The following is a 26,179-nucleotide window of genomic DNA, read 5'->3' as shown; positions in this document are numbered from 1 at the left end:
GGAGGACAGCGTTTTGGGAGACTGGAGACATCCCCAGGCTTGGAAATCAGCGCTTTGGGATGTGCTTTTGCATCCAGACGATCTCAGTGCAGAGGTGCCCTTTGGTGTGGCAGCTGTGCCGCTCGGCGGTACCTTATAGCTGTGCACAAAGCTGTTAGGTCCAAATGTAAGTCTAAGGTGAGGCTGGATCACCTCATGACTTCTGTGGCCAAGCCTTGTGAATTGACTTTTGGGGAGAGGGGAGGACAGTTCATATTCAGGGACTACCTCTCCGTGACTTTTTTTCGGAGAAGGTATTGAGACAGTACCCTGTGAGGGGAGGGGTGATAACTGAATTGCCTGGTCAGTCTCGCATCCGATGTAGGTTAACAGTGATAGAATCATGTCCTTAGTTATGCATCACACTGTTTCAGTTCCTTCATAAAATTGTTGATGGCATATGTGGCCGTGCGTATCCTCGATACCAGGATTATGGCAGTATTTGGAGCTTGTCGGAGTGGATGGAGGTTTTGGAAGAAACAATGACGTATTTCAAAACTGCAGTTGGCAAAAACATATCTGATGAAGAGGTAAGGGCTCATCACCGATTGGGCTTGACTTTGAGAGATCATACTGGAGTGATTAATCTTGTAATTTATTTAGTACTAAAGTATTTTTATAGTGTAGCATTTGAATAGTAGCAGACAGCCCAAATAGGTAGAAGGTTAGCAGCATTTAGAGATACACTGTGAAGACTTTTAAAAGAAAAAGTGAAATTGGATACTGATTTATTATTTTTTTTAATAGAAGTGGATAATACTTTAATTTAAAGTACTGTTTTGGTCATTTAAATGGATATTTTAAGTATCACCAAGTTAAATCTGTTTTCCTTAAAATATATAACCTGTCATTACTGTTCATTAGCAGTAAAAGCAATTCATACTCTGTTTTTCTTTGTCCATTACTACTGTATTGAAGTGTTTTAAAATATTGACTATATATAAATAAAAAAAAATCTAGACTGTGAATGGAGGACCATGTGGGACAGGAACTGTAATTCAGGGCGTTCCAATATGTCTAAAATTTGCAAAAACTTGTTCCATTGTCAGAAATCTTAATTCTCATCTTTTTACACATTGCTCGTATTTTGATTACCTGCTAGTAGCTGGATCAAAGAACGATACTTGTGTAGCCATAGGAGAATTCATACACTGGTATGTCCTTTTTAGCTAAGCTAGTGTATTTTGTCTCCACTCTGATGTTCAGAAACTTACAGAGCTAAACCTGTGTTGTTTGTGTGTGTGATTCTTTTATTTTGATTTTAGGGTGGTGTCTAGGAAGGTAAATAAAACCTCCATTCTCTGGTCTCTTTTAGTTTAAATTACAAGATTTTTTTTTATATATATATGTTGCTGTGGTAAATACTGACTCAAACTATCAAACAGAGCAGCTACTAAGGGCAGTATAAGAAAGATGAGACTGTGAAGTCCACTATAACAGCTAGCTGGGTAGAAGCTTGGATATCTATAGAGCACAGCTGTTACAGATGGTACTTGTTATTTCTGTGGTTTGTAGTTTGAGCAATCACAATTTTTATTTTTGTAGGCTGCTCAGCAGATAAATGAATTAAATTCAGACTCTCAAGAAGCAATCACAAAATGTCTAAAAGGCAGAAAGGAAGAAATCAGGAATGCACTAGTGGAAGGAGTAAATGCAATCTCTTCTGCCCAGCTGCAGGATTTTGACTGGCAGTTAAAGGTGAGAGTGTTGTCTTAATATTGCTTGAAAGAAGTGTTCCACAACACAGAAGTAACTATTGATAGAATCCCCTTAGGCCTGCTCATTCTGGAGCATGCTTCAATTTTTACAGGTATCAGAAAAGCACATTAATGATAACACATCAAAGACTTGTCAGAAATCTATATAAACTGTAAAAGTAGTCATTTTTTTTTCTTTTCCTCCTTTCTTTTAATGCTGCAATACCTATCTCTCTCCTAAAAGAAGACTGAATGTTATTCAGGAACACTTGAAAGGTGTTATGATTTTGAGGCCTGAACAGGCAGTATTTTTACTCAAAGGAAGAAGAAATATTTGCTTAATTTAAAGAGTTGTACTCTGATTCAGGATGTGTCTCTGTGACTTTTTCAAATTTTTAGATTCCTTCAATAAACAATTATTTAATAATTAGTTTGAAATAATTTATCTTTAGACTTGTTTTGATAATACACCAATGGTAACTGTTGCCTAAAGTTGGATGGAGCTGTGGGTTTACAAAGACACAGCTGCTTTAAATTAAGCTCTATCAGAGACTTAAAATATAAACAGTGTAAGTAATGTTGTTTAATTAGTCTATGGGAACAGTTAAATAGTTTTCTGTTTCAACAAGTGTTAAATAATTTGAGCAGCAAACAGCTTTGGAAATCAAAGAGGAATGCCCACAATAGAAAAGATTTTTGCAAGAGCAAATATGGCATCATTAATGTTCTTCAGGTGAGCTGTTACCAGGAATTGATCTCTGGCTAACTGCATTTACTGCTGACAAAAATATAAACTAGACTTGCGTGAAGTCTTGCTTTTTGCTTGTGGTTTCTTTAACTTCTTATTCTGGAGGATTTTTTGAGTTTCTTTCTATTTTGTGATACAGATTTCTGGTACATGTCTGAAGTATTGTATTTATTTTGCTTTAAACCACTTTATGGTTGGTTTTTTTTTTTCCCCCCCTTGGTTTGGTTGTGATTTTTTTTTTTTTTTGCTTACCATAGTTGAATCCTACCAAGGACATGTGTATCCTTGCTGTACCACATTCTGCTCTCTAAATAAATAAGATAGGTGTATACAATGCTACAATACTGACCTACATTATTATCAACTGATCTTTGATTTTTTTATATTTAAAAGCCTTATTTATACTAGACTGAGTATAATAGTATACAAAACAGAAAGCACAATTGGTATGTATTCCTCTTTATCAGTGATTGTCAAAGAGGATATCTGACAAACAGTGTCTGATCAGCTGTAGAGTTGATAAATGCACGATGGTGTACTCTTTCTCCCAACTGACCCCTTCTATGAGACCCTTGTGGATTACCAGAACTATTTGAATACTGTGACTTCAGAATTCATATACTTCATTTTTAAAAAGCCATGATCAAATGTAACCTTTCTTTTCACCTAGAATACAAAAATGTGGCAGCCCAGTAACTTTGATGTATTGCTATGAAGAGGGGTTTTAGTATTTCAGTATATTGTTGGTATTAACAAACAAAAATAAATCCCAACAGTGGTGAATTGGGGCGAGCAAACCTCAGAACTGCAGACGTGACTTGTGAGAAGTTAGTGTTATGTTGGTGATTGTTCTGGTAGGACATGTTCAATACAAAGTGCAGATGTGATGCTGTGAAAGACTAAAAAGCTAATGGCTCTGCCTCGCACTTTGTTGTTGTTGTTTCGTCCATCTCCATAGCTTGCTCTCTCCAGTGATAAGATCTCCATGCTGCAAATGCCACTTCTCAATCTTGATTTGGATGTGAGAGAAAACGGTGAAATTAAACCAGTTTCTATAGAGATGAATAAGGAAGAGTTGCAGAACCTAATAAATGCACTGGAAGCAGCTAACAAGGTAGCTTTTACTGATATCATCTTTTGTTCCTGACTTCTCATGTACTGAGTATATTTTAACTGAAATTGTTTGTTCTGCGTATCTTGCTGAAAATCCAAAGTAAATCATTCATTGGCAAAATGACTATAGAGTTATAGAAAGCCTTATGTGAGGCAGACTTTCCTGGATAGCTACAAGGGTGTTTTAGCACAGTTTAGTTCAGATTTTTTTAAAAATGTAATTAGAATCCTGATAAGCATAATAGTCTGCTCAGAGCACCATTAAAAAATCTTGTGAGAATAGGCAGAGAAGCAAATGAAATCGCGAAGTGTCAGATGAGAGTTGACTTTGAAAGGTTGGAGAGAAGTCCAGCGTTCACCCAGCTTCACAAAATGTCAGTGGCTGGGAATGCATACGGGAGAGTTGTTTGGTTCAAATTGAGTGCTTTAATTTCCATGGTGCAGTAAATCAGGAAGAAAGTTACAAAGGTTACAGTAACCCAAGAAGAAAATTTCAAGTGAAACTTTGGTTGGACTGTCTCAGATTTCTTAATAGAAAAGACTAAGGGAAGTGAGGATTTTAAGAAAAATTGTTAGGGTAAGAAGCGTCATCTGACTTGCACCCTGGTCATAACTGCAGACCCTGCTCGTTCGGTTACCATTCAGGATTGATTCTGGCTCTGTTCTGAAGGAAAGTGGTTCTCTTGATTTCTTTTTTTTTAAAAAAAACTGAAAATGTCTTCAAATACTTAAGTCTGTTATCTGGGAGACAGAGTTCTCTGACATCTTGTAGGACAGATGTGGAAGTGTTGTATCAACATGTTTTAGGTGTTAGCAGCTTCTAGTTCCTTCCTAACAGTTAGCAAGTAAGGGGTTTGTTCAGATGTTTAATGTTATGATGCTATAGCTGGAATCTGTAGACCCAACATCTAGAAAAAAAATATTTGTTAGTATATAACAACTGAAAAGAACAGTTTTGTAGCTCATAACTTAGTATTTAACACTGTAATAGTGCTGTTAATATTTTGAATAACAAAAGACATTAAGAGTGTGTCTGTGAGTTGCTTTAATGAGGCTGGTGTGAGACCTCTGAATAACTATGCAATTCCCAGTAGGATAAATGCATTAGTCCAGATACAGGTGATGTTCTTGTGAAGTGAGAGCTCTTAACAGCTTGCTTTCCCCTGGATTTTTTTCCTCCAAAACAAAAAAAATAGTAGCTTGTCATGAACTCTACACTATGCAAACAAGGATTCTTCTGTGACAGACTTCAGTCTCCAATGTTCCTTTTGTTCTGCTTGAAGGTATGTGTGGAAGATGTGGAATGGTGTCATCTCCTTCCATGGAGATGACATGGGGAATGTCATCTCTGCTCCCTCTGTTCTCCTTTGTGTGGAAGGAATCTCACTGGACCTGGAAATTACAATTCTGCTTTTTGATTACTGGCAGCTGAAGGGTGGTTTGCATGCAGTACATGCAGAAGAAAGTTAGTGGAAGTGATAGTTGCGTGAGGCTGTAAAAGAAAGCTGAGAGTGTGATGGTGTATTTTCCAGAGGGAAGACATGTTTGTACAGTTGTGTGTTGTATTGTAACAGAAAGCAAAAAGCTGTATTTCCTAGACTGCTTAAGTTTTGGTCTCATCCAATTTTAACCACATTCCTTCTTTTCTTTTTGAAGGTTGTCTTGCAACTGAAATGAAGAAATTCAGATCGACAGTATCGGCTGGCGGTGGCTCCCCAATTGACTGGGGGGGGGAGGGGAGGGGCGGGGGAAGAAAAAGAAAAAAGTTCTCTGCAAAGCTGAAAGCTGTTGATGCTATAGAACACTGAAGTGAGAAGGCCGTTATGACTTGTGACCAAATAAACTACTAATCCTTTCATAAAAAGAAAAAAATCTTTTATCTGTTTGACCAAAAATGTAAAAATCCAATGTACAGTTGCTTTTAGTACTAAAGATTTATAGAACTATGGAAAAGTATCACCTACAACGTCTGCCATATTTGTTTTGGTTAAACTTTGGCAGTGACTGCACAGGTGCCTAGTAAAACTAAGGCGTCTTACTTGCATAATAAGTTATCCTTATCTAAGGTGCCATGATAATGAAGAACATGACAAGAGTACTTGGAGCATTAATGTATTTATACTTGTAAATAGTAAATAAACACTTGATTTTGTGTGTGAATAATTGCAGTACACTTTTTCTTGATTTATTAATCACTAAAATCTTGTGAAATGCTGGGAAAAATCAGCTTTACAAACAAAAGCAGTATAGAATCGCAGAATAGGTGAGGTTGGAAGGGACCTCTGGAGGTCATCTTGTCTAGCTCCCCTGCTCAAGCAGGGTCACCTAGAGCAGGCTGCCCAGGACCATGTCCAGGTGGCTTTTGAATTTCTCCCAAGGATGGAGACACCACAACCTCTTTAGGCAACCTGTTCAGTGCCCAGAAGTTGAGAAAGAAGCACTGGGGCTTTACTTGTAGTAAAGTTTAGGTTTTTAGCTTTGGTTTTCTATCTTAGTTGATGGCTTTTCACTTAAATATATTAATGTTTTCAAAAGGGTGTGCAGTGCTGGAGAGGAGCAGACCTACGTAGACTGTGAAAAGAATAATCTCAGCCCAGTTAATACAGCAAATAACTGGTAAATCCTAGTCTAAGGAAAGCAGAAACCAGATTGGGTTTTGACTATAGTATGAGAAAAGTTAGAAGCTGTAATTCTATAGAAGAGTGCACCAGTAATCTTACAGTTTCTACTATTTTTAAAAATCATTCATATGTGAAGAGCAAATTATTTGTAATGCCTACATAAATACTAATGTGCACTTCTCAACATGCATGTGTTTTACTCGTGTACATAAAAAGGCAAAGTATTGATGACTTCTTCCTAGTTTCAAAATCAGGGTCTTGAGTTTCTTCCGCTATATTTTGTTGTGCTGTAGGTTTTCATATAAGCAATAATACATACGTACAAAAAAACTGGATTTCAGAGGACTGGTCAGAGAAGAGAAGGTGCCTGCCTTGTAGAAAGGCCTCTATGAAAAGGATTTTAATAGGTTTTGTGGATAGGAAACCTAAATACATGTTTCTAATACTAAAATTAGCACAGAAGTTTGGCGGGTCAGAGAACATTTAAAAAAAATATGTGTGTGTGTATAAAATGTTTCCCTTTTATTTGGTACTGGCACAGTTAGTAAGATGTGCATGTTGTTTAGTGTCTGTCAGGAGTTCAAGAAAGATCCAAAAAAGGGGAGAAGGGGGTAAAGACTCATAAGAATGAAAGACTGGAAAATATATCTTGCAGTGAAAGGACTGCAATCTCTTTAACAGATCTGGCTTGATCATAGTCTTGAATATACACAAGCAACAGAAATTTGATAATGGATCAGATAAAGGCCTTGCATAAGTGGTACCACATTCAAGCTAAAAAAACTCAGGTTGGAATTGATATTTGCTCAGCTTTATAAAAAATCTGGAAAGAGTTACCACAGGCTGTCCAGTCGTCTGTTCAGGAGTGTGCTGTTTTTTAAATTGTGAGTTTAATGGATAAATTGGTCGGGTCTATTTCTTTTATTCACAGGTATATTTGTCTTGACTCCACTTTTCCATTTCCTCTAGATCATTCTCTAGCAGAATGAATATACTGCTTTGATACGGCCTTACACGTTTAAATGCTTTGTGGATTGTGTGATGCGTACTGAAGGTGTAACTCTGCTTTAGTTTTCATTATACTGTAGCATATGTTGCTAAAAGGCTTTTGTAGAGAAATGAGGCTTAATTTTTGGTAACTAATTTTTTAACTGACTTTCATTGTTGGCACACTTTTTATCATTTAGGACAAAAGGACTGAAAATTCTTTTTATTTACGGTACCAGAAATAATAAACTACTAGCAATTTGTTTCATATGAGTACACTATCAAGTTTGGGATGTTATTTGGATAGAAGACATGTGCTGATCCATTTATACATTTTATAGGTGTACTGTGAACACATTTAAGAAAGCAGATGCCTAGAAAGTCTGTAATTGAAGAATATTAAAGTGGATGTTTAAAACTTATTTTGCAGTATGTTGTTGAAGAGAACTTTTGTTTTGCTACCTCTTAGTTTTCAAAGATCAGTTGTTGAAAAATACAGTAAGTTCTTCAAAATAGTTGTTTTCTCAACAATGAAAGGCCACAAATGATAACTTCCATTTTTGCGTTCAACCTATGAAACTTCTGTTGCAAAATGTGCCACATACCTAGCTGATAGAAGGACATCTTTTTAAAAGGGAGATGCTATTTAAAAATATTTCTGACTTTTTCTTAGTTGTAGAGACTTAAAGTTTATATAGTTTCATTCTAAATTTTATAGCAAGTTGTGTAAAAATTGATTTATAATTACTCTAAGGATATGTGGTGGTGTTTCATCTTTAGTATCGTCCTGTATTTGTCTTGTCCTTTACTGCAGCACCAAACAGGAAAGGCTGAAGAATCATTTTTCAATGTTCTTTTTTTTACTTTAAAAAAAGAAGACAAGACAATTTCTGTTATGATGTGACAGCAATAAATGTGCAATGAGCTGCTTTTTCATGGGTGTTAAACTTTCTATTGAAAGTCTGAGTATTTTTTATATAACCATCAAAATGATGTTTTTGACAGGGGACGTAACACCACGGTGTGAATGGCTAGAGAGGGAGAGGAGCACCGGCTGATGAGCGGTTGAGAATTAGCAGCTAAGCCATAATTGTCATGGAACTGCATTTGAAACACGCCTTCTGACCTTACATCTGACGAACCATCCTTGTAAGGCGCCTAGTGGCCTCCAGTAGATGGAAAAGAAAAGGCCCACACAGAATGGAGAAGAGAGCTTGCCGCTCTGTGCTTTGTAGCATCTGTCATAAAGTGGTTTCGTTCTGCCTCTGCTCTGAGAATTAGGTACTTCTGGAGCAAGCAAGGTCTCCAGTTGTGACAAAGAAGGCATTTGGGGAGGCTGGATCAGGCCAAATTGACGCAAAAAGCTAGAGATTCCACAAAACCCATTATACCGGTGTCAGCTCCAGCATACACGTTGGTGAATGCAGGTAGGCATGAAAAGGTAACGAATAGGAAAAACGTATGCTTGATGGAAACATCTAAAACAAGCTCATGTGGCCTGGACCGTGTTTGTCACGTATGCCCAGCTGTGCTTCCTTCTGGGCTGAAGAACGGGAGGTTAGGTAAGGAAGCTGGAGCTACGTTTCCACACTGAGGTTTTCATACAGTGCAGAGCACTGCGGGGCAGGGCACAGCCCCTGCAGGAACGGTGCGCTGGCACCAGAGTGAAATACAAGAACCGCACCAGTAACAGAAGCTGGTGGAGGGGCTGCGATGTGGGGAGCATCACTCACAAAGCCACTTGAGTCTGTGACTAAAGGGGAATCAGGGAAATTGTAGGAATTAGACCAAAGGTGCTGGAGTTTGAAGACACTCCATTAACATTAATTACTTTTAATTTTGTCTTTGCCTATCTGCTCACTTTGCCCATATCTGTATTTTTCTGTGTTCTTCCAGGCCTGAGCTGTTTCTAATTACCTGGTTATGGTAAGTAGAATGGCTTTGATGTTTGCGCATCCCACCACGCTAACTTATAACTGTAGTACCCAGGTGAGGCTCCCTCTTTTGTCCTATTTCAGACACATGCGTTCGTATTCTTCTAGTGTTTGCCCCTGCAGAGCTGCTCCCTTCTGGGTCCCGTGGTCGCGTAGGCAAAAAAAAAAAAAAAAAGAAAAACAACCATCATGAAATACATTGGTGAAACCTCTGTGGTTTTGCAGGTGCTATGTGCACACCTCTTAAGCGTGTAATGAAGGCCAGAAACAAAATTTGTACACTAGGCTCTTTGAACTGAAAGTCCTAAAGGAAAAAGTACATATAATGGACACACTGTATGAAGTTTTAATTTCAACATGTGAAAAGCACCTACAGAAATTCACATTGCATAAACAGACCTGCAGTTTGAATCAGAAAATGCAGCATATCTTGATACAAAATATAAAAGTGGATTATAAAAATAATGTTACTTGCCTTCTGTTGGCATTCATCGCACTTCTCTCCATTTCACAGAAATCTTCCCTTGATTTCAGAAAAAAACATGTTTTTATTGATCAACCGTTTCAGCTTTGATCTTGGCACACTGAAGTGAATCAGATTTGGATCTGACCGGCAAACTGGTCATGAAGTATGGAAGTGACTACTGCAATAAAACTGCTTTTGCAACAAAGCAATTCTGTATGTCAAGAAGCCGTGTTTTTAAAAGATCTGTATAAGCTTGTAGAAAGTTTCTGAGTTCTGGAGCAAGCCTTTCTCATAAGAAACATGCCGAAACACAATTATGCTTTTATGTGAAGGGTGGTTTTAAGAACCAGTAACACCTTGTCCTGAAGTAAGCACACTTTAATATCCCTTTGAGTTATGAATTAATAATTATAATGAAGTTGCAGAAATAAAGGGATTTTTATTCTTCTGGCACCAGAGAAAGCTTTCATAAGTGAATGAAGATAGTCTATAAAGTTTTTTACGTCTTTAAATCCACCTTAATTACAGTTGGCAGTATACTGTACTTCCCTCTGTAAATTTATAGTTTATACTTCAGGACCTCTCCAGAAAGACCAAAAGTCCACTACCAAAATGTAGAAAAGAAGGCAAATCTCACAAAGATTCATCCTTTGGACTTTCACAAGCCTGTGTGGTTCACACCATCAGGCTGCTCTGCGGAGAGGTCATCACAGGAGCAGAACCTCGTGCTTTAAGCTGGTTTGTGGAGGACGTACTGCATGTTCAACTCTTCACATTGTATATGGCTGGCAATTTTACTCGAACATACCCTTCATATGTGCTGGCACCAGCAAGAGTCCTACACAGAGAAGGCTGTGGCTGTTTTTTAGCATCAGATGAGTCAGCTAATGTAGCTAATACAATAATGAAAGGCACTGGAAAGTGCAGACTTTAACCGGAGACTACTGCAGGTACACAGGTACTGCTTTGGTGGTGGACTATCTGCATCATATAGATTAAATAACTTTTTTTTTTTTGATGGCCACAGTAAAAGAAGGAATTTTGTTTCTTGGGAATAGAAGGTTTCAGATCTCCCATATTTCTTTTAATATTGATGGATGATCTGACAAGAACTGCCATTAACTGCCTTTGTAAAACCAAGTCCTGAGTCCTTTAGCTATGCCAAAGTCTCTTTCAGCTTTCTTGAAATGATGATTTGCCACCTTTGTTTCGTAAAGCTACTGTTTTTTTTTCTGCAGCACACAATATTCCAAGTTATTTGCCTCTGAAAATCTAAAAAAATCAGGTAATGTGTTGCCAGCTTGATCAAAACAGCAAATGATGTTTCAGAGATGGGAACAAGGAAACTGATACGTTCACAGATGCAACCAAGGTTGCTGATGGCCTCACTGAAATGTATAATCTGCCAAAGCAAACTATCCTTATGAACATTTTTGGTGGTGTAATTGATATTTTACACTCTCCTCTAGGACTGTGTATATACAGATAGGGAGTTATGAGTTAAAAGACGTTATTGATCAGAGACCGTCTCTCGAGAGATGACGTGGTTCTGCTGCGATGTAATTATCTTAGCTCCTTATTGGTAATGATACTCAATGGATTTTGCCAAGAATAAAAGTGTAGAAGAATGACTACCATGCCATTTCTTAGACTGGCACCAGCAGAATACAAAAAGTGTAACACTTGGAGATTCAAACTTATAAATTAATAGAGAAACAAACACACCAAGGAGCAGACAACATAATTAGAGTTCACTCTGCACTCCAAGATGGTAAATAGACCAAAATCACCTGGTCTTCCTTCAAAAAATGCCAGATTTATCACTTGTCTCTTAATTCTTTCACCCTGTGCATATGCATTCTGGTATCATCACACGCTGAAATTCAACATTCTGTGATCTCGTGCCTTCTTTGGGCCACAGGACGGATGTCTATGTGGTTGGAAGAAACATACTTGTACAATCACAGATATGTTTTTATGCTTTTCAACGCAGAAACCATTTAAAAACATTTTTGTGTGCAACAGGGATAACACAGCCCTTTTTTGATGAATACTCTCAAGGCAATGTTAGCAATGCCTCCTCAGTATGTAGGAATTCACAAGAAGGGACAGAGGTTCATCAGTGATGGGAAACAGAAGCAGCAGGTGGAACACAGCCCCCAGCTCTGGGTGACTTTCCTCGTGATTTATCTCAAGAAATCCTCTACTTGCAGTACAAGGGGATGGAACATTTTCTGTAAGGGTGAACAAAGTGAACCAGTGGGTGACTCTGAAACAGCAACTTCTGTTCAGTGGTAGCATAAAGCGCAGGAATGTTGTCATAAATATTCCCATGATATTGAAAATGTGGGTTTTTTTTTTTTTTTGTGGTGTTTGAAGACCTTTTCTATCACTATTGCTATTCCTTCTTAATTATTTTGAATTGTGTGGGAATATAAATGAAGTGGAAGGATTTTGATTTATCCTTCGGAGTGACTGCAGCTGACTCTTACACACTATTTCGGGCTGATCCCATCTCTCATGCGTGCCATCGCAATGACAAGGCTCTTGTAAACCACTGGTTTTGCTCATCCAAGGAGGGTTCAGAATTTGGCTACCCAGCTGGGTTGGTGTTAAAGAGATGAGCAAAATCACTGCAGTGATTTACTCTGCTCTCAGAGAAATACACGCTCCAACCATGTTGCCAATTTAGCTGCCGACCGTTTCATTTATAATTAGGTGGGACACTGCTGATGAGAAGTAAGATTAGAATGAGATTAAAAGATCATTATAAGTGTGAAATAATTTCAAGAGTATGAAAACCAAGGAACCTTGTTTTCCCTGGGGATCTGGGTATTGAATTGCTCTCCGCTGTGGATTCTCTGATGACTAATAAGGTTGACATTCACCGAGTCCTTTTGTCCCAGAGAAGAGGGATGGATTAACAGGAGCTTTAGCCTCTGCTCAGCTACCTGCTTTGTTGAAACTTGTAAGAATGTGTTATCTCACAGATCCTTACTGTTCTGTTATCTTTTGATTGAAATTGCCAGTGGATTCAAATATTATCGGGAGACTCTCAGATAAGCACACACTCAGGGACAGTAGAAGCTCATATCTTTGGGAAACCTAGCTAAAAAAGGACTTCCAGTGCAAGTTTCTTAAATAACCTATTCAAACTCACAAATTGCATGAAACAGCAGCACAAATTGTAAGGGGGTTTACCTGAAACCTAATTAGCAATAGGACCTTATCTATGCTGAGCTTGAAGTCTGGTTCCTACGGGCAGGCAAACTAACTACCACAATGCAACAGTGACGGAGCCTGGCATTGCAGCATTATTCACCTTCATCGCTTAAAGGCAGCCAAATGACTCCAACCTACTGGTGGGAAAATGTCATGTTTCTCTTGTGCTCACTAATTCCTCGGTCCAGATGGCGACGTACATGGGGAACCCATAAATAACCACATTTTTTCATCTTGTGCCTCTAATAACCACTGCCTTTTCCTTGCTGCCAAGCTATTGCTCTCAAGTGAGAGATGTTTTCTTCTGCTTTTTTCCCCTAAAAGTAGTGGAAAGAGGGAAAACGTGCTAGTTATGGTTATACACCCTGTTCCCAAGTTTTGGTTTTAATTCTCTTTGGAGGCTTTGAAAGAGGTTTTAGTTTAAATCCAATGTGCCTTGCACGCTCGTATGCCAAATTCTGTTTTCTTTACCAGAGTTAGTGGTTAAATGTGTGGATAGGAGCCCAGTGGGAGGCAGGGGATGCTGGCTCTGGGCTGAGATGCTGCCAACCTGCAGTAAGCGGCTCTTGCCTCTGTATGTGGTGGGGTTATTAGCCCATGCTGCAAAACTTCGTGCCAAGAGCTGGCAGCTGCTTCCTCGCTCAAGATTGCGGCTTCCAGCTCTCGAGGCAGCTGGGCCATGGTGCGTGCCGTTCGAAACTGGCAGCAGGGCTGGGGTTTGCGGTGGTGGCATGTATATGAGGTTGAACCCTGCTATTTCTGAGCACACTGTTCTGAAGGAGTTTTGCATTTGCACTTCTCTTGGGTTGTTAATGGTCTTCCCTCTGCTCTCTATCCTTTTTTTTTTTTTTTCTTTTTCTGGTTGGAACTGTACAATGTGACTGCTTTTAGCCCATGTGCCTAACATCTGTGCATGAACTAGCTGGATGATCCATAAACTAGAAAGTCTGTGCTTGCAGATGTTAGGAGTCTACAAGAAAAAATGCTGAAGAGCAGTACAGCTGATCTTTGCTCTTGTAATATAAGGCAAGGGATCCTTCTCTATCACCTGAAGTGTTGTTTCAGTGTCACATTGGATGTTGGCTCTGCCTAAATGTCCACCGTAGCTGTGAGGATGGGTTGTAACATCTCTGCACCCCTGGAACAGCTGGGTTAAATTACTGACCTGTGGTGTCTCTGTGAATATCTTTGGGAAATGAGGCAATGCAAAAAACACGGGTCACTGACGGCTGTTTTTCACAGAGCATTTTACACTGCAAATCTGCAGGACTTATTGCTGTTTTTGAATTTATTTCTGTGTATAACCACAAAGTTGGGAAGTTTACTGACTCATGGACTTATTCTCGCTGTTTGTAAAGTTTGGTGCCAGTTCACTGAACTCAAAACCGTTTAATGGGGCGTGTGTTTGGAATGGGCAGCACATAGAGCGCTACTGCTGTCTCCCTCCTGGGGCTATTTTTTGCAGTTATGGAAAGTTCGGTTTGCTTAGCGTGCAAGGCTTCCATATGTTGTGTATTGTTTATGATACCAAAATATGATTTAATTGCCACTAAAATAGTCTTGATCTAAACATTGTTTAAATTTGACTAAAAATTAATCAAAATGTTATGTGTGGGATGATGTGTGGCAGTTCTTATTTTGGTTGCTGATACGGTGCACGTATTGAAAAATTATTTCGAGTTGTTTTAGGGTGGGGATAGGCACACAAGTTGTAGCGTATTCAGAAGAGCCATTTGACTGAATTAATATTTATCCCGAATCATCTCAAATTGTGCCTTGTGGCTGATTAATCTGGTAAAATTGTGCAAATCTTCAATAGACTAGAGGTTGAGGGTTGTAGCAGAGAAGAGACAGCTGAGGAGACCACCTTTGTGCTCCATTGAACTTAGGATGATATTGGGACTTTAGAGCCCACAGAAAAACTGCTAGTCTCAATGACCCTCCCTAGATTAGCGATGTCAAATATCTGGTTTTCAGCCATTTATTTTTTGTAATGAGTAAATTAAACACAGTCACTTTCTTGTTTAGTGATTTATCATTCCAGACTCTTTCTGTAGAAACCTGCTGCACAAACAAAGGGAAGGGGCAACGGGTCCTGATCTGTTAGGAGGTCCAGGTCTTGCAGGATGCGACAAACATTAACATGAAGGAGTGTTTCATTTATTATTACATTCTGATTAAAAAGTTGTAATGTCAGCTGGCAATAAGGTCATCAGTTGACCTTACTGCTGGGCGATGAGGAACTGGTGAAGCAGCTTTCCACATCGCTCATTTGTATTCCCTCCTAACTCCAAACAGCACGTATTGCTGCCTACTGCCCTGATCAATGTTTCTCTCTGTACCAACTGGCATTGGTAAAAGTCACCTTGGTATCTACAAAGACTCTGTTGGCCTGTCTATCTTGACTTCCCTAAAAGTATGAAAGACTTTCAATACAAAATAAAATTTAATGGATAATAGTTCTGTTTCAATAACATGCTATGTTAGGCAACATAGTATAAACACTGCTAGGAAAAAAACTGGCAATAGAGAAGGGAAATGGATTAGATACAGACAGGAGATGACTGACCTATCGCTCCTCAGTTGGGTGCAGCTTGCTAGCACTTCTCCTGCAGCTCCTTGGCTGCGGTTGTGTCAGGCAATGAGCAGCTGGGTAGGGAGAGGCAGCTCCTCAGGAGCAGTGTCCCCAGCATCATCAGGGTGCCGTAAAGCTCAGCTGTATCTCCTTTTCCTCAGCAGAGTCAGGAAATATGTAGGAAACTGTATGCAGAACTCTCCTCAGACCCATTCCCTGACATCTGCCAAATTTTGGGAGAACGTCTTGCAATTACCAGCCACAGGAAAGCTGGGGTTCAAGCTCCCAAGCCACTCTCGGGCTGGGGTATCCCTTAGTAGTTGCTTCTGGGAATGAACATATGTTTGTTTTCTACTTTTTAATACAAAATCACAGATGGCGCAATCGTTCTCACCAATTTCAACTTTGCTACTTCGTGGAAATAACAAAATTCCAGTTAGATCCAATCAGCTGATTCCTTAGTTGGAAACTATGTGAGATTTGTCTCTGCTGCCCTTTCTTTTGAAGAAAAAAGCCTCTCTGAATACGTGAATTGACTTACATCTCTTTGAGTGATACTTCTCACAGACACTATGGAAATACTTCCTGGCACAACTATTAACTTTGAAATGATGCGTAGTGTAATAGTTATAATCCTTCAAGCAGTTATTTCTTCAGATTTATCTGCACTCTAAATGCTGAAAGACTGTGACTTAACTACTACTTTGAGTTGCTTTATTGTCTTGTTTGGAAGCCTGCTGCTGTGGGCTGCCAATATGTGTTAAGAATTACAGTAAGACTAATTTTTATTCCACTTAAAAGATAAAAGTGGGTACAGAAGGGTCATGGGTGACGCACAAACTCAAGGTATAGCGCTTTTGCTGAAGATGCTTTTCAAGTGCAGATCTGTACTATTCTGATCTGAATGTGGTGGGGCTGGATTTGGGTTGTTTTGGGGTTTTTTTGAAAGCTTAAATCAAGAAGTATTCAATGGCTGGGTGTCTTACCTTGAACATGTAACATTATGGTTGCTGCAGTTCTTCAGAGTTAAGAAAATTAAGAAGTAAAAGAAACAAGTCTAATTATGTTAGTCTATGGTAACATTATTGCATAAATTAGTGGACATAATACAGCCAGTAAACAACATTGAAAAGAATAAATGTGATGGGAAAGACCATTCTGGACCACTTGTCTATTGAGTTAACATCAGTCAAATCAGGGATTTTGACTTTGATCTGGGATGCCCTTCTTCGTAAGCGTCCTTTTTTATGAAGCCTGTGCCTGTCCAGAGTGCTCCTACTGTAGAGGTCTCTGCTGGAAGTGGCTCTTCTGTACTGCAGGTTGGCACTGTCGTACGTGTACGTGGTGGCTCGGGGGTCACGGAGGCTCATGAACACGTCTGAGCTGCTGACGTCGTTTCGTATTTCAAGCGAGCTAAGAAGCATGTTCCCATGGGGATCAACCTGTGTCAAGGAAGGAATATGAATTAGACAAGTTCCTCAGCCAGCCAAAGGTGTTTCCCAGATGGACGGGTACCTTCTGGCTCTACAGCTGATGTACTCCTGTAGTTGCAGTGAGAGTCATATCTTGTACAGTATTGACAAAAGTAAAAAGATACTGAATACACTGTCCTGACTAGTGTGAAATTAGCTATTAAGCACCTAAGTACCTTCCATCCTGACCTGGCTTCTTGGTCTGGGACCTTTTAATTCAGTTAGGTATCTCATCCCCTGTAAAGTAAGGCTTTTCTAATTTTATCTCTAACTTAGATCATGGTCTTCATGAAATACTAATTTTTAATGTCTGGTGACCTGATACCTGAAGCTTTCACGTACTCATGGGGAAAATAAAATGTTGCTGTCTTTGCCTATTTTACACAGTTTTAGTGCTGTAGGTTAGTTTCAAAACCAGTTTTGTAACAATGAGTTCATCGTATGAAGAGCACGTAGGTACATGTGCATTTTATCAGTTATTGTAAAATGCCTGTGAAGAGAATTAATTTTGGAGAATCACTATTGGCAGAGATGGAAATCCCTGCTCCCCACAGCATACCATTAACTTGCTTGTGTTTAGATAGAATAATCCATTTTACTCAATGAACCCTTGCATTCAGTTGCATTTTTGTATGTTGGTACCAGAAGCAGTTGTTTCAAATATGTTTATCACTTACTGTATTTGTGCTGTTAGTCACGGCACTGTTTTAAGTACCTAAGCAAAGAACTGAAAACTGCAACTGGTACGTGTATGTCTGGTGCAAACAATTATATATAGGTATATACAAAATATTTTTATATCATTGCCTTTTTTATGTATGAATGTAATTAACCATGGAAGGCTGCATGGTAAACAAAGTGTTTACCTTTTCACTGATCTTTCGTTTTCTACATCTTTGTAGTAAAACCTCTTTTGTGACAAGTTTTTTGGTGTTTCCAGGATGCCTCCTGTCTTCTCCATAAAGACTTCCTAGATGTTTCAAGTTCACAGAAACCATCCACTGTAGCTCATATGGGGGGAATACACATCAGGACACAGACCTCTTAAGTGAAACTTCAAAGACTTCGCCTTGAGGCTTGAGTATTAAATTTTTTTCTTTGTAAACTGTGGGGTTGGACCTACCCCAAAGATATTACAAGATATACCATGGCTGTCTGGGGATGTTTATACCAAGGTCAAAAATTAAGTTAGTTATCGACACTATCTAGTCTTGTGAAGCACCAGTGATATGCAATGCTTTGTTCACGCTCTGAGCTTTACATTTTTAGCAAGACATAGCAGAGCTAGGAAATGGTACAATAATCTACAGCAGGTCTGAAGTATGTTCAAGGAAAAACTCCAAGCAGAGCACGTGGGGAAACCCCGTCTCTAGGGACTGCCTCAGAGGAAAGCTGGAAGCCAGAGAAAGCCGAGGGTCCACCTGGCAGTGGGGAAGGTGTTCCTTTCCATCGCCAGAAGGAGAAAATGTTGTGTGATGACGGCTGGTGTACGCACCCTGTGCCAGACTAAGCACTTACTAACCAAAAACAAAGAAGTGAAGGGGCTGTTTGTACAAAAGCCACCCAGGAGAGCTGTGGGGAAAAAAGTCTTCTAAATGGAGTCAACACAGATAGATAGAAAATGCTCTAATCAGGTTTAGTAACTGATTCTGTACATGCTGAAATGAGTATTCAGTGGGAACACCGCAGTTCCCATCACTGTTTTGGTGGGAAAAGCTCACGTATTTGGTGTTAAAGAGGCCGGGTGGTCACAAACCAGCATGGTGTTTGCAATCTTTACCTGAGATGGCCCACCCAGTTTATACTTTTCTCGGTCAAGTCTTCAAATGTAAGCAGAGAGTCCTACTCTCCAGAAGACTGCCATAACTATGGGACTATTCATTACTCCTAAGTTAAAACATTTTCTGTGGAAAAAGCAGCGATCTCAGAGTTGTCTCTGTGTATAACAAGATTTTTTTTTGAATTCTCAGAAGTTTTAAAAGGTCAACATTTTCTTCCCAGTTTTATGAAAGAGCTTGTTGAGCTGTCTTTGATTACATAATCTAAGGTTTAAGCTAATTGACTTTAGTGTTATAATAATAGTAACAGTAGCACAAGCATCATTAAGCAGTTATTATGGCTTCTCTTTTGTGAAGACAACTCATAACTGCCTACGATCTGAAGTGATTCATAGGGATATTTCTTAAACTAATATGCCCTGACAGTTTATTATAAGCCAAGCAGCATATGAATTCCTGCTTTAAGTGTTATGAATGAACCTGTTATGTCTTAAAATGAGTTTTGTTTTATTTAAATCATTTTAGGCGGGATGATTTGTATACATCATGAAGCAATTCCATCTTTGAATTGCAGTCTTTGCAATTCAGAGCAAAGGACCTTACACTAATCTTGAATAAATTAGCTCGGAGGAGTATAAGAGCTCTTCTGAAATACCTGGGTCAAATTCACCGCTTGTGCAACATGAAGCTGGACTAAGAGTTAACTTCCCACATGTTATGGTTTGAGAAACCCACAACAATTTATTGTCGTTTAGACAATTATTCTCTCACCTGATGATCCCGTCCCACCCCAGAAAGGGAATCGGGAAAAAACAAGGAAACCCAGGGGTTGAGATATAAACAGATTTAACAGAATAAGACTAGATGATTAATATTAATAACACTGAAGAACCAATATTGATCCCGATACCAATACAAAATATACAAATATTATACTCAGCCAACTATATCAATAGGAAACTGTGCAATCCCAGCCATGGACAGCAGATGCTGGACATTGCGAGCACAATGGCTTAGGGAGGAAGGGAAGGGCTCAGGGGTCCAGCACTGGGGCAAGAAGTTCTCAGGATCACAGCCATCATAGAAGAGGAGAAAACTCCTCAGCCAACTTTCTAATTTATGTTGAATGTGACGTTCATGGTATGAAATAATCCTGTTGGATGGTTTGTGTCAAGTGCTCAGATCTCACTCCTCCTCAGCCCTGTACCTGGGTAGCTCAAAACCACTGACACCTTGAAACCCACACACTATAGCTGGCTATAAAGTAAATATTTTCACAAATTCAGGCACTAGAGTCTTGTAAAAGTGCAGACTTCCCAAGTATTGGAAGAAAAATTAGTCCTGTGTTGCTCAAACCAGAACACCACATCAGTAAAAACCCTTTCAGGATTTATTGAAGTTCACTTCAAAATATTCTTAAAGCTTGTGCAGCTGAGGTTTTGTTACTGAAGCACCGGAATTCTACAAATTCCCGTCGGAATCTGGAAAATGGACAAATTGTTAAGGGATCCCCAAGAGACTTGTTATTAGTTTTGTTTATGTTAATGTTATGCACACAGTAAAAGCTGTAAATTTTCTGTCTTAAAATCTTTTCTCCCTTACTTAGTACGAGGTTACCCGGGGCTTGCTGTTGGTCCTGTGCCGGAGGAAGCCTGTGCATCAGAAGCAGCCAGCAGGCTTTAACTCATGCCACCCCGTGTCTCAGTGATGAGGCTGTTTCCCCACAACCGTTGTACTGCATCATCACTGCAGTTGTACACAGTCTTTGACACATTTGTATTGGATGGCAAGACATAAAACGGGGATGGAAGAGACAAGCCTCTGCCCACTCAGTTTTCTGGCCCACTAGCTGTCTGCTTAGGAGTAGAGTATCTCAGTCCCCTCCTTAGGTAGGAAAGAAGAACCATATCAAATCCAGAGGAGTTCTTCCTTGCTTGGATGTAACTCATTTATTCTTTCAAATACCACCTTATTGTTCTTTAACTGGAATGCCCTAAATTTTATTGCATAAACTGACGCTTGCTCAATTGAAAACAGGTTTTCTTGCTTTACAGATATTCTGCACCTAAATGTGTCTTTGCATGAACATGTACACTTTGCCTCATTTGTACAACGCATAAATTTTGCCTAAAGTTGTAGAAAGCTGAAGAATTCATATTTTTTTTGTCTTTTGAAAGTATCATGAAGAATATGTAAGGAGGATGTCAAAGCATCTAAAGCTGATGTTGTGTTAGTCTTCTGGTATAATTATCAAAGTTTAAATATTCTTCAGATGCACCTGGTGGTGCTTCTTCTAATGACATTTGTATCTATATTGTACACGTATCTATAATGAGTTTATAGATTTTTAAGTCTTCATTTTCACTGGCACTACCTAAAGCCTAAATCAGCACAGGTACATATATATGAATTTTCATCAGCGATGGAAAAGCTTTGGTGTGTGCTCAGGAAACTTCATAAAAAGAGATAATAATCTGGCTTGTATGCTTACTTAGAAAATGAGTTTCCTGCTTAGGAGCATCAAATATATTCTAACTGTAAAATAGTTAAAGTAATAAAAAACCCCAAACCAACAGTCCTGTGTTGACCACATAAAAAGCAGTCAGTCAGCTTTAGGGGAAGAGCATGTTGTCATTCCTTGACAGAAGATGAGTCTCAAATACTTAGCGGTGGCTGGAGTGGCTTTTTACCTACCTACTTTTTTTTACGTTAACTGTTGGGAGATAAAAGGTAAGAACTTTTGTTTTGTCTCAATACAAAAACATCTTTTCCTTCTCTTAAGATGAAAGATTCAGGGCCATGTTACTCATACAAGCTGTCTTGTCGGAACAAATGCAGTAGTGTTATCACAGTCTGATCAGTAAAGAAACAAGTTATGCTTCACGAGGATATGCTTATTCAGGTGTGGATTTACTTGAAGGTTGAGCTGGTTGTGTGGTTATGCGCTCCCCTCCCATTTCTCCTTCCAGTAGCCACTGTACTGGAAAAAAGTATGCTTTCCTAGGAGCCTGTAGCTGGTCTCTGGCTTTCCATCCCAGGTGTTTTGTGGTGCACAGAAGGTTTGAAAGGAAGGTGTGATGCTTTGCAAAACTGGGGAGCAAGAGGCCATCTATCACTTGCCTCGTGTTGCCGTTTATGAACCCCTTGATGGCTCAGCCCCTTTCTCACTCACATTATGATTGCATCCCATCTCTTTCTCATGCTTAAGAGACATCTTCTATGTAATGATTATTCACATTATAGTTATCTGGGGAAACAGAGGCAGTTGCATGCATGGACTATCTAAATATTTTCTTGCTGGGCACTTTGTCCTATTTATCCATAATTATGATGGTTTCCTCAGTAACGTCCAGCTTTGACAAACAGACAAGGAGATACAAACAGTCTTTATGTTTTATTTAGAGAAACAGAAAGATTGTTTACTACAAATTAATAGTCTTTTGCATATTAAAAATTAAAATAGCATAAATCGTGAAACTGGAGAGGCTTTATTTCCACTTTTTTCAGTTTGTAGAGCAAAGAACAGCCACATATGAAACAGCAGTATGGTTCCATGTTCCATCTGGTCTTCTCTATACTGTGTTAATATCGCGGTCAGTTTGCTGAGTGTTGCTCATATGTCTAATGCTTTTGTTATCTGGTGAAGGAATTTGAACTCTTTTAGTCGTGAAAGTTGTACTTCAGAAGGGAATGAGCAATATCTTCACCTGGCACAAAGAGAGGAAGCACTGTTACATATCTTCTATCGATTATAGGTCCCTGTATGGATAAGTGGTATGGGTCAATAGTAAAAGGGAAAAAAATATCCTATAGCTGTATATACTTACAGCTGTACTTCTTTTGTGCTCCAAAAAAACTTTCCCCTCCTCTGGTACAGATGTCATAATACCAGTGAAAAATTTCAAAATGTGATGGAGACAGGCTGGGAAGCTGTCTTCACTAGAGACCACATAACCCTCCTGTGTCCCACTGCTCCGGTCATGTGCATTCTTCCTGCCGAAGACAGAAACATGGCTGTTGGACATCAGCATTTCCATGCTGAGTAAAATGAATGCTCACAAGGTCCCAGATTGGTATATCTCTGGTGGGATAACAAGATTCATTGATATCCACTCACGCATGTCTGTCTATGTGTATCTGTATCTAAAATGACAAACCTGCATGGTACAGGCAGACAGCAGTCTGTTCGCTCAAAGCATTCGCAGTCTCAGAGTGGAATTGTAGGCACGACAAGTGTGAACACTTACAAATCCTGGTGCAGAATGTGTATGCCTTCTGTTTTCTGTCAGAAAAATGCTGGTGTATGCACGTGGGGCCCTGAAAAGTTTAAGTGTGGTTGTAAATACTTTCCATCCCATTCTGAGTACTGGTCTCAGTGTAATCTTTGCTGGCATAACATTTAGACAAAAGCTTTTAATCACGAGTTAGGGCTTTTTGTTAGTTAAACGAACTCCCCAAACATGTTGGAAAAAGAGCTTACCTGCACTCTTATCCTTTATGCTTTCTCATCCTTTATTCGGTTCAGTGCACGGAGGCCCGTGTAGCCAAGGCTGACCTCTGAAGAAGTGTTGTGTCCCTCTTCGTCATGAACCCTTGCTGAGCTTCTCACCTAGGCTGGGTTATCTCAGGAGCTGTTGAGGTGGCTGGTCAGAGTTTGTGGGTTTTGTTGGATTTTTTCCCTTCTTCACCTTCCATAATGGGTAGACAGTGTCTGCGCACCACAATTCATAACAGGGTGGCTTATCTCCTCTGCTCTGTGGAGGACAATACTTTGTGGGATCCTGGAGACTGCTGCTAGCCTGAACTGAATTTGTGAACCCACTGTAACAGAACATCTCCTACACAGTGGGACAGGAGGTGAATGTGGGTAAGGACTCTTAATGGGCTCATGCATTCATTGAAACTGAGGATGTGATGACTCTGTTAATGATGCTTAGCTGGAATGGTGTGGCTGCTGGGACACAGGACACACAACTCTAGAAGTAATAAAATATCACAGTTTCTGAAATGCACTTCCTGACACGTATGTGAAATTGCAGCCATCCATCAAGCTGAATTCTTACCTGTTAGGACTTTTATGCGTCAGTCTCATTCTTCAAGCTGAACAGAGGGCTCAAGTATGGTTTTGTCCAAATATTATCACCTCGGGGCACAACAGTATAGAAGTTTATAAGACAGCCTGGGTAAGACCTCATTTATGTTTGGATGTAATATATTATAAGAAAAGCAGAGAACAGAAGAAAATTTTTTGCTCGTTAGGGTATGTATTTTCTTCTGAGTTAGACTGGGCTAAACACACTTGAGGGAAGTGTTTATTTCTGAAAAACTGGGAAAAAATGGAATAGGTTTATAGAAGTTTGTAAGTGCTCCGTGACATACTGCTAAATTAAACTTTTCCCTGTTAAAAAAAAGTCCATAATATTATTTCCTGGAGTTTGTCCGGAATGTTTTTTAAGAAGGGGTACCTGTGGTCTGCTTGAATTTAGCCTGAGGGAAAAATTCTGACATCTGTGAAAGCTGTTATAACCTCGCGGCATCCTCCTTGTGTTCCTGGAAGCTCAGTGCTGTGGGCTTCATTCAAGACTCACTGAGGCATCAGCCTTTGCTTGCCATTTTTGGTGAAGCTTCTGTGTGTAAAGAGGAACTACATAATAGATATTTCTTCTATGCCACCTTCTATAGCAAAGAATTATACAGTTGAAATTGTAAGTATTTAACTTCCTTGTACCCCTTGTGTTTCTTCTGTGCTGCAAAGAAATGCTTGTTCTGCGTATTCATTTGCATTTTCTGTAGTTTCTTACTGTTTTCAGTTGAAGATGAAAAAAAACATATGTTGTTGAAATCTCCTTAAAATACGATTTTTCTCTCAACAATCTTAAATGCTTTTGCATATGTATTCAAACTGCATATATCTCTATCACCATATACATCAACATTGTCACAGCAGAAATAACGCTTGAAAAGTTAGCTTGAACATTTTACCTGGACTCTATTTGTTTCCAGTCTGCTCTTCTCGCTCGTAGCATGTCCTGCTCTGCCTGCCGCCCTTTTTTGACGTTGGGGTCCTTTCCCAAAGAATATGTAGTTTACAAAGGCGTATTCCAGCAAGGCCAGGAACACAAACACAAAGCATCCCATCAGGTAAATATCTATTGCTTTGACGTAGGGGATCTTCGGCAAGGTCTCCCTGAGGTGGGTGCTGATGGTGGTCATGGTCAGCACAGTTGTGATTCCTGCGAAAGGAAGAAAAAGGCATTAACTAACAAGACAGGGAAGGAGGTTTGAGTGTGAAAGGTGTAATGGCAGCGTTGCCCAGCTACCATGCACTTCTCGTGCAGATGGCTTTTAATTATGCGATCAGATTCTTAACAGCCAAGGGGATGCATTTTGCAGGACTGGAAAGGAAGACATCCTTGCAGGCCTGCTGATAGCACCTTCCTTGGCTTTCCATGCAACAGAAGGTGAACAAAATAGCCTTCAAAAGCCCAGGCTATTTTGATACACCTTGCCTTAATTTTTATAATAACTCTACTAGGGTGCTAGCTGACCTGGATAGCAAAGAGTTAATCACTGTTCTTTCTATGTGAGGAAATGCTTCTCTATCTACAGCTGTAGCCCTGCGTGATCCCATAGGGTGGCTTGCATTGCTCTGGGGAACTGGAATAAGTATCTAGCTTTTGACTGAAAACAGAAGATTGAAAGGAGAATGGGAAGTTTTATGACAAACTGATGGTCTTTCATGAAGAGAAAGTGACATATCTGCTTGTACCAAAACATCTTTTCCTGTTAAAGGGGTGCTTGCAAGTAAAGCATTTCCATCTCATTGTGTTATCCATCACTGCATGATTCTTTTTTTTGTTGTTGTTGTTGTTGTGTGTGCTTTGTTTTAGCTGGATGAAATTATTTTTTAGTCTGCTTTAATCACAGATCCTTAATGCATCTAGTTAATAGCTCTAGGCACAGGTGTAATGAGTTGAATTTATAGAGAGGTGGGACACGAGAGAGGTGGGACAAAATGGCTTTCTGGCATTACTATTTGAAAAGCATATCTGCCTTAAAGTGCAGGTGGTGGCAGAAGATCTTGGTTCTTACGGGAAGTTGTAGGAAGGAAGATGGTACAGGAAATAACCAACTATGCAGGTAAAAGAGGCTCATTCGCTGTAAGCTGGTTTATCTCCACTTGATGTCAGTAGGATCTTGTGTATTCATTCCAGCCACACATCTTGCAACGTGCTGTAGGTGACCCTGCTCTGGCAGGGGGGTTGGACTAGATGATCTCCAGAGGTCCCTTCCAACCCTAACAATTCTGTGATTCTGTGATTCTGTGATCTGGCCTGAGAGGACATGTTTTAACATCAAGAAATGTTGATGCGGCACAGTGTAGATACCCTTAGATACCCAAATTAGACTTTTACGCTTCAGTGTGGAAGCAAGACACTTTTGGCCTGACCCAACGACCTTTACAGCAACTGGAAGTCAGTCAGGATCCCAACCTAACTGCAGAGCAAGAACTTCGGATACAGGCAA

The 26,179-nt window shown here is 39.5% G+C and overlaps 2 protein-coding genes across 3 annotated transcripts in view; one reads left to right on the top strand and one right to left on the bottom strand.

Annotated features, from left to right (window-relative positions):
- COMMD8 (COMM domain containing 8) overlaps window positions 1-5,274 on the top strand; it is a 5,683-nt gene extending 409 nt beyond the window's left edge. The window contains exons 2-5 of the mRNA XM_009884969.1: window positions 414-569; window positions 1,585-1,737; window positions 3,443-3,598; window positions 5,254-5,274. Coding sequence (XP_009883271.1) covers window positions 414-569; window positions 1,585-1,737; window positions 3,443-3,598; window positions 5,254-5,274 — 486 coding nt within the window. The remainder of the gene's footprint in view (window positions 1-413; window positions 570-1,584; window positions 1,738-3,442; window positions 3,599-5,253) is intronic.
- Window positions 5,275-16,496: 11,222 nt separating this feature from the next.
- Window positions 16,497-26,179, bottom strand: part of GABRB1 (gamma-aminobutyric acid (GABA) A receptor, beta 1) — a 68,362-nt gene continuing 58,679 nt past the window's right edge. Inside the window, exons 5-6 of one of the 2 annotated variants that reach the window (XM_009884967.1) lie at window positions 24,635-24,885; window positions 16,497-16,844 (exon numbers count right to left, since the gene is read on the bottom strand). In XM_009884967.1, coding sequence (XP_009883269.1) covers window positions 16,497-16,844; window positions 24,635-24,885 — 599 coding nt within the window. The remainder of the gene's footprint in view (window positions 16,845-24,634; window positions 24,886-26,179) is intronic. The other variant, XM_009884968.1, reaches the window with a different exon arrangement.

Source organism: Charadrius vociferus, unplaced genomic scaffold (genome assembly GCF_000708025.1).
Source record: "Charadrius vociferus isolate BGI_N301 unplaced genomic scaffold, ASM70802v2 scaffold134, whole genome shotgun sequence".
Classification (NCBI taxonomy): Eukaryota; Metazoa; Chordata; class Aves; order Charadriiformes; family Charadriidae; genus Charadrius; species Charadrius vociferus.
Note: the sequence above shows the minus strand (reverse complement) of the source record. Positions and strands in the feature narration are given on the sequence as shown.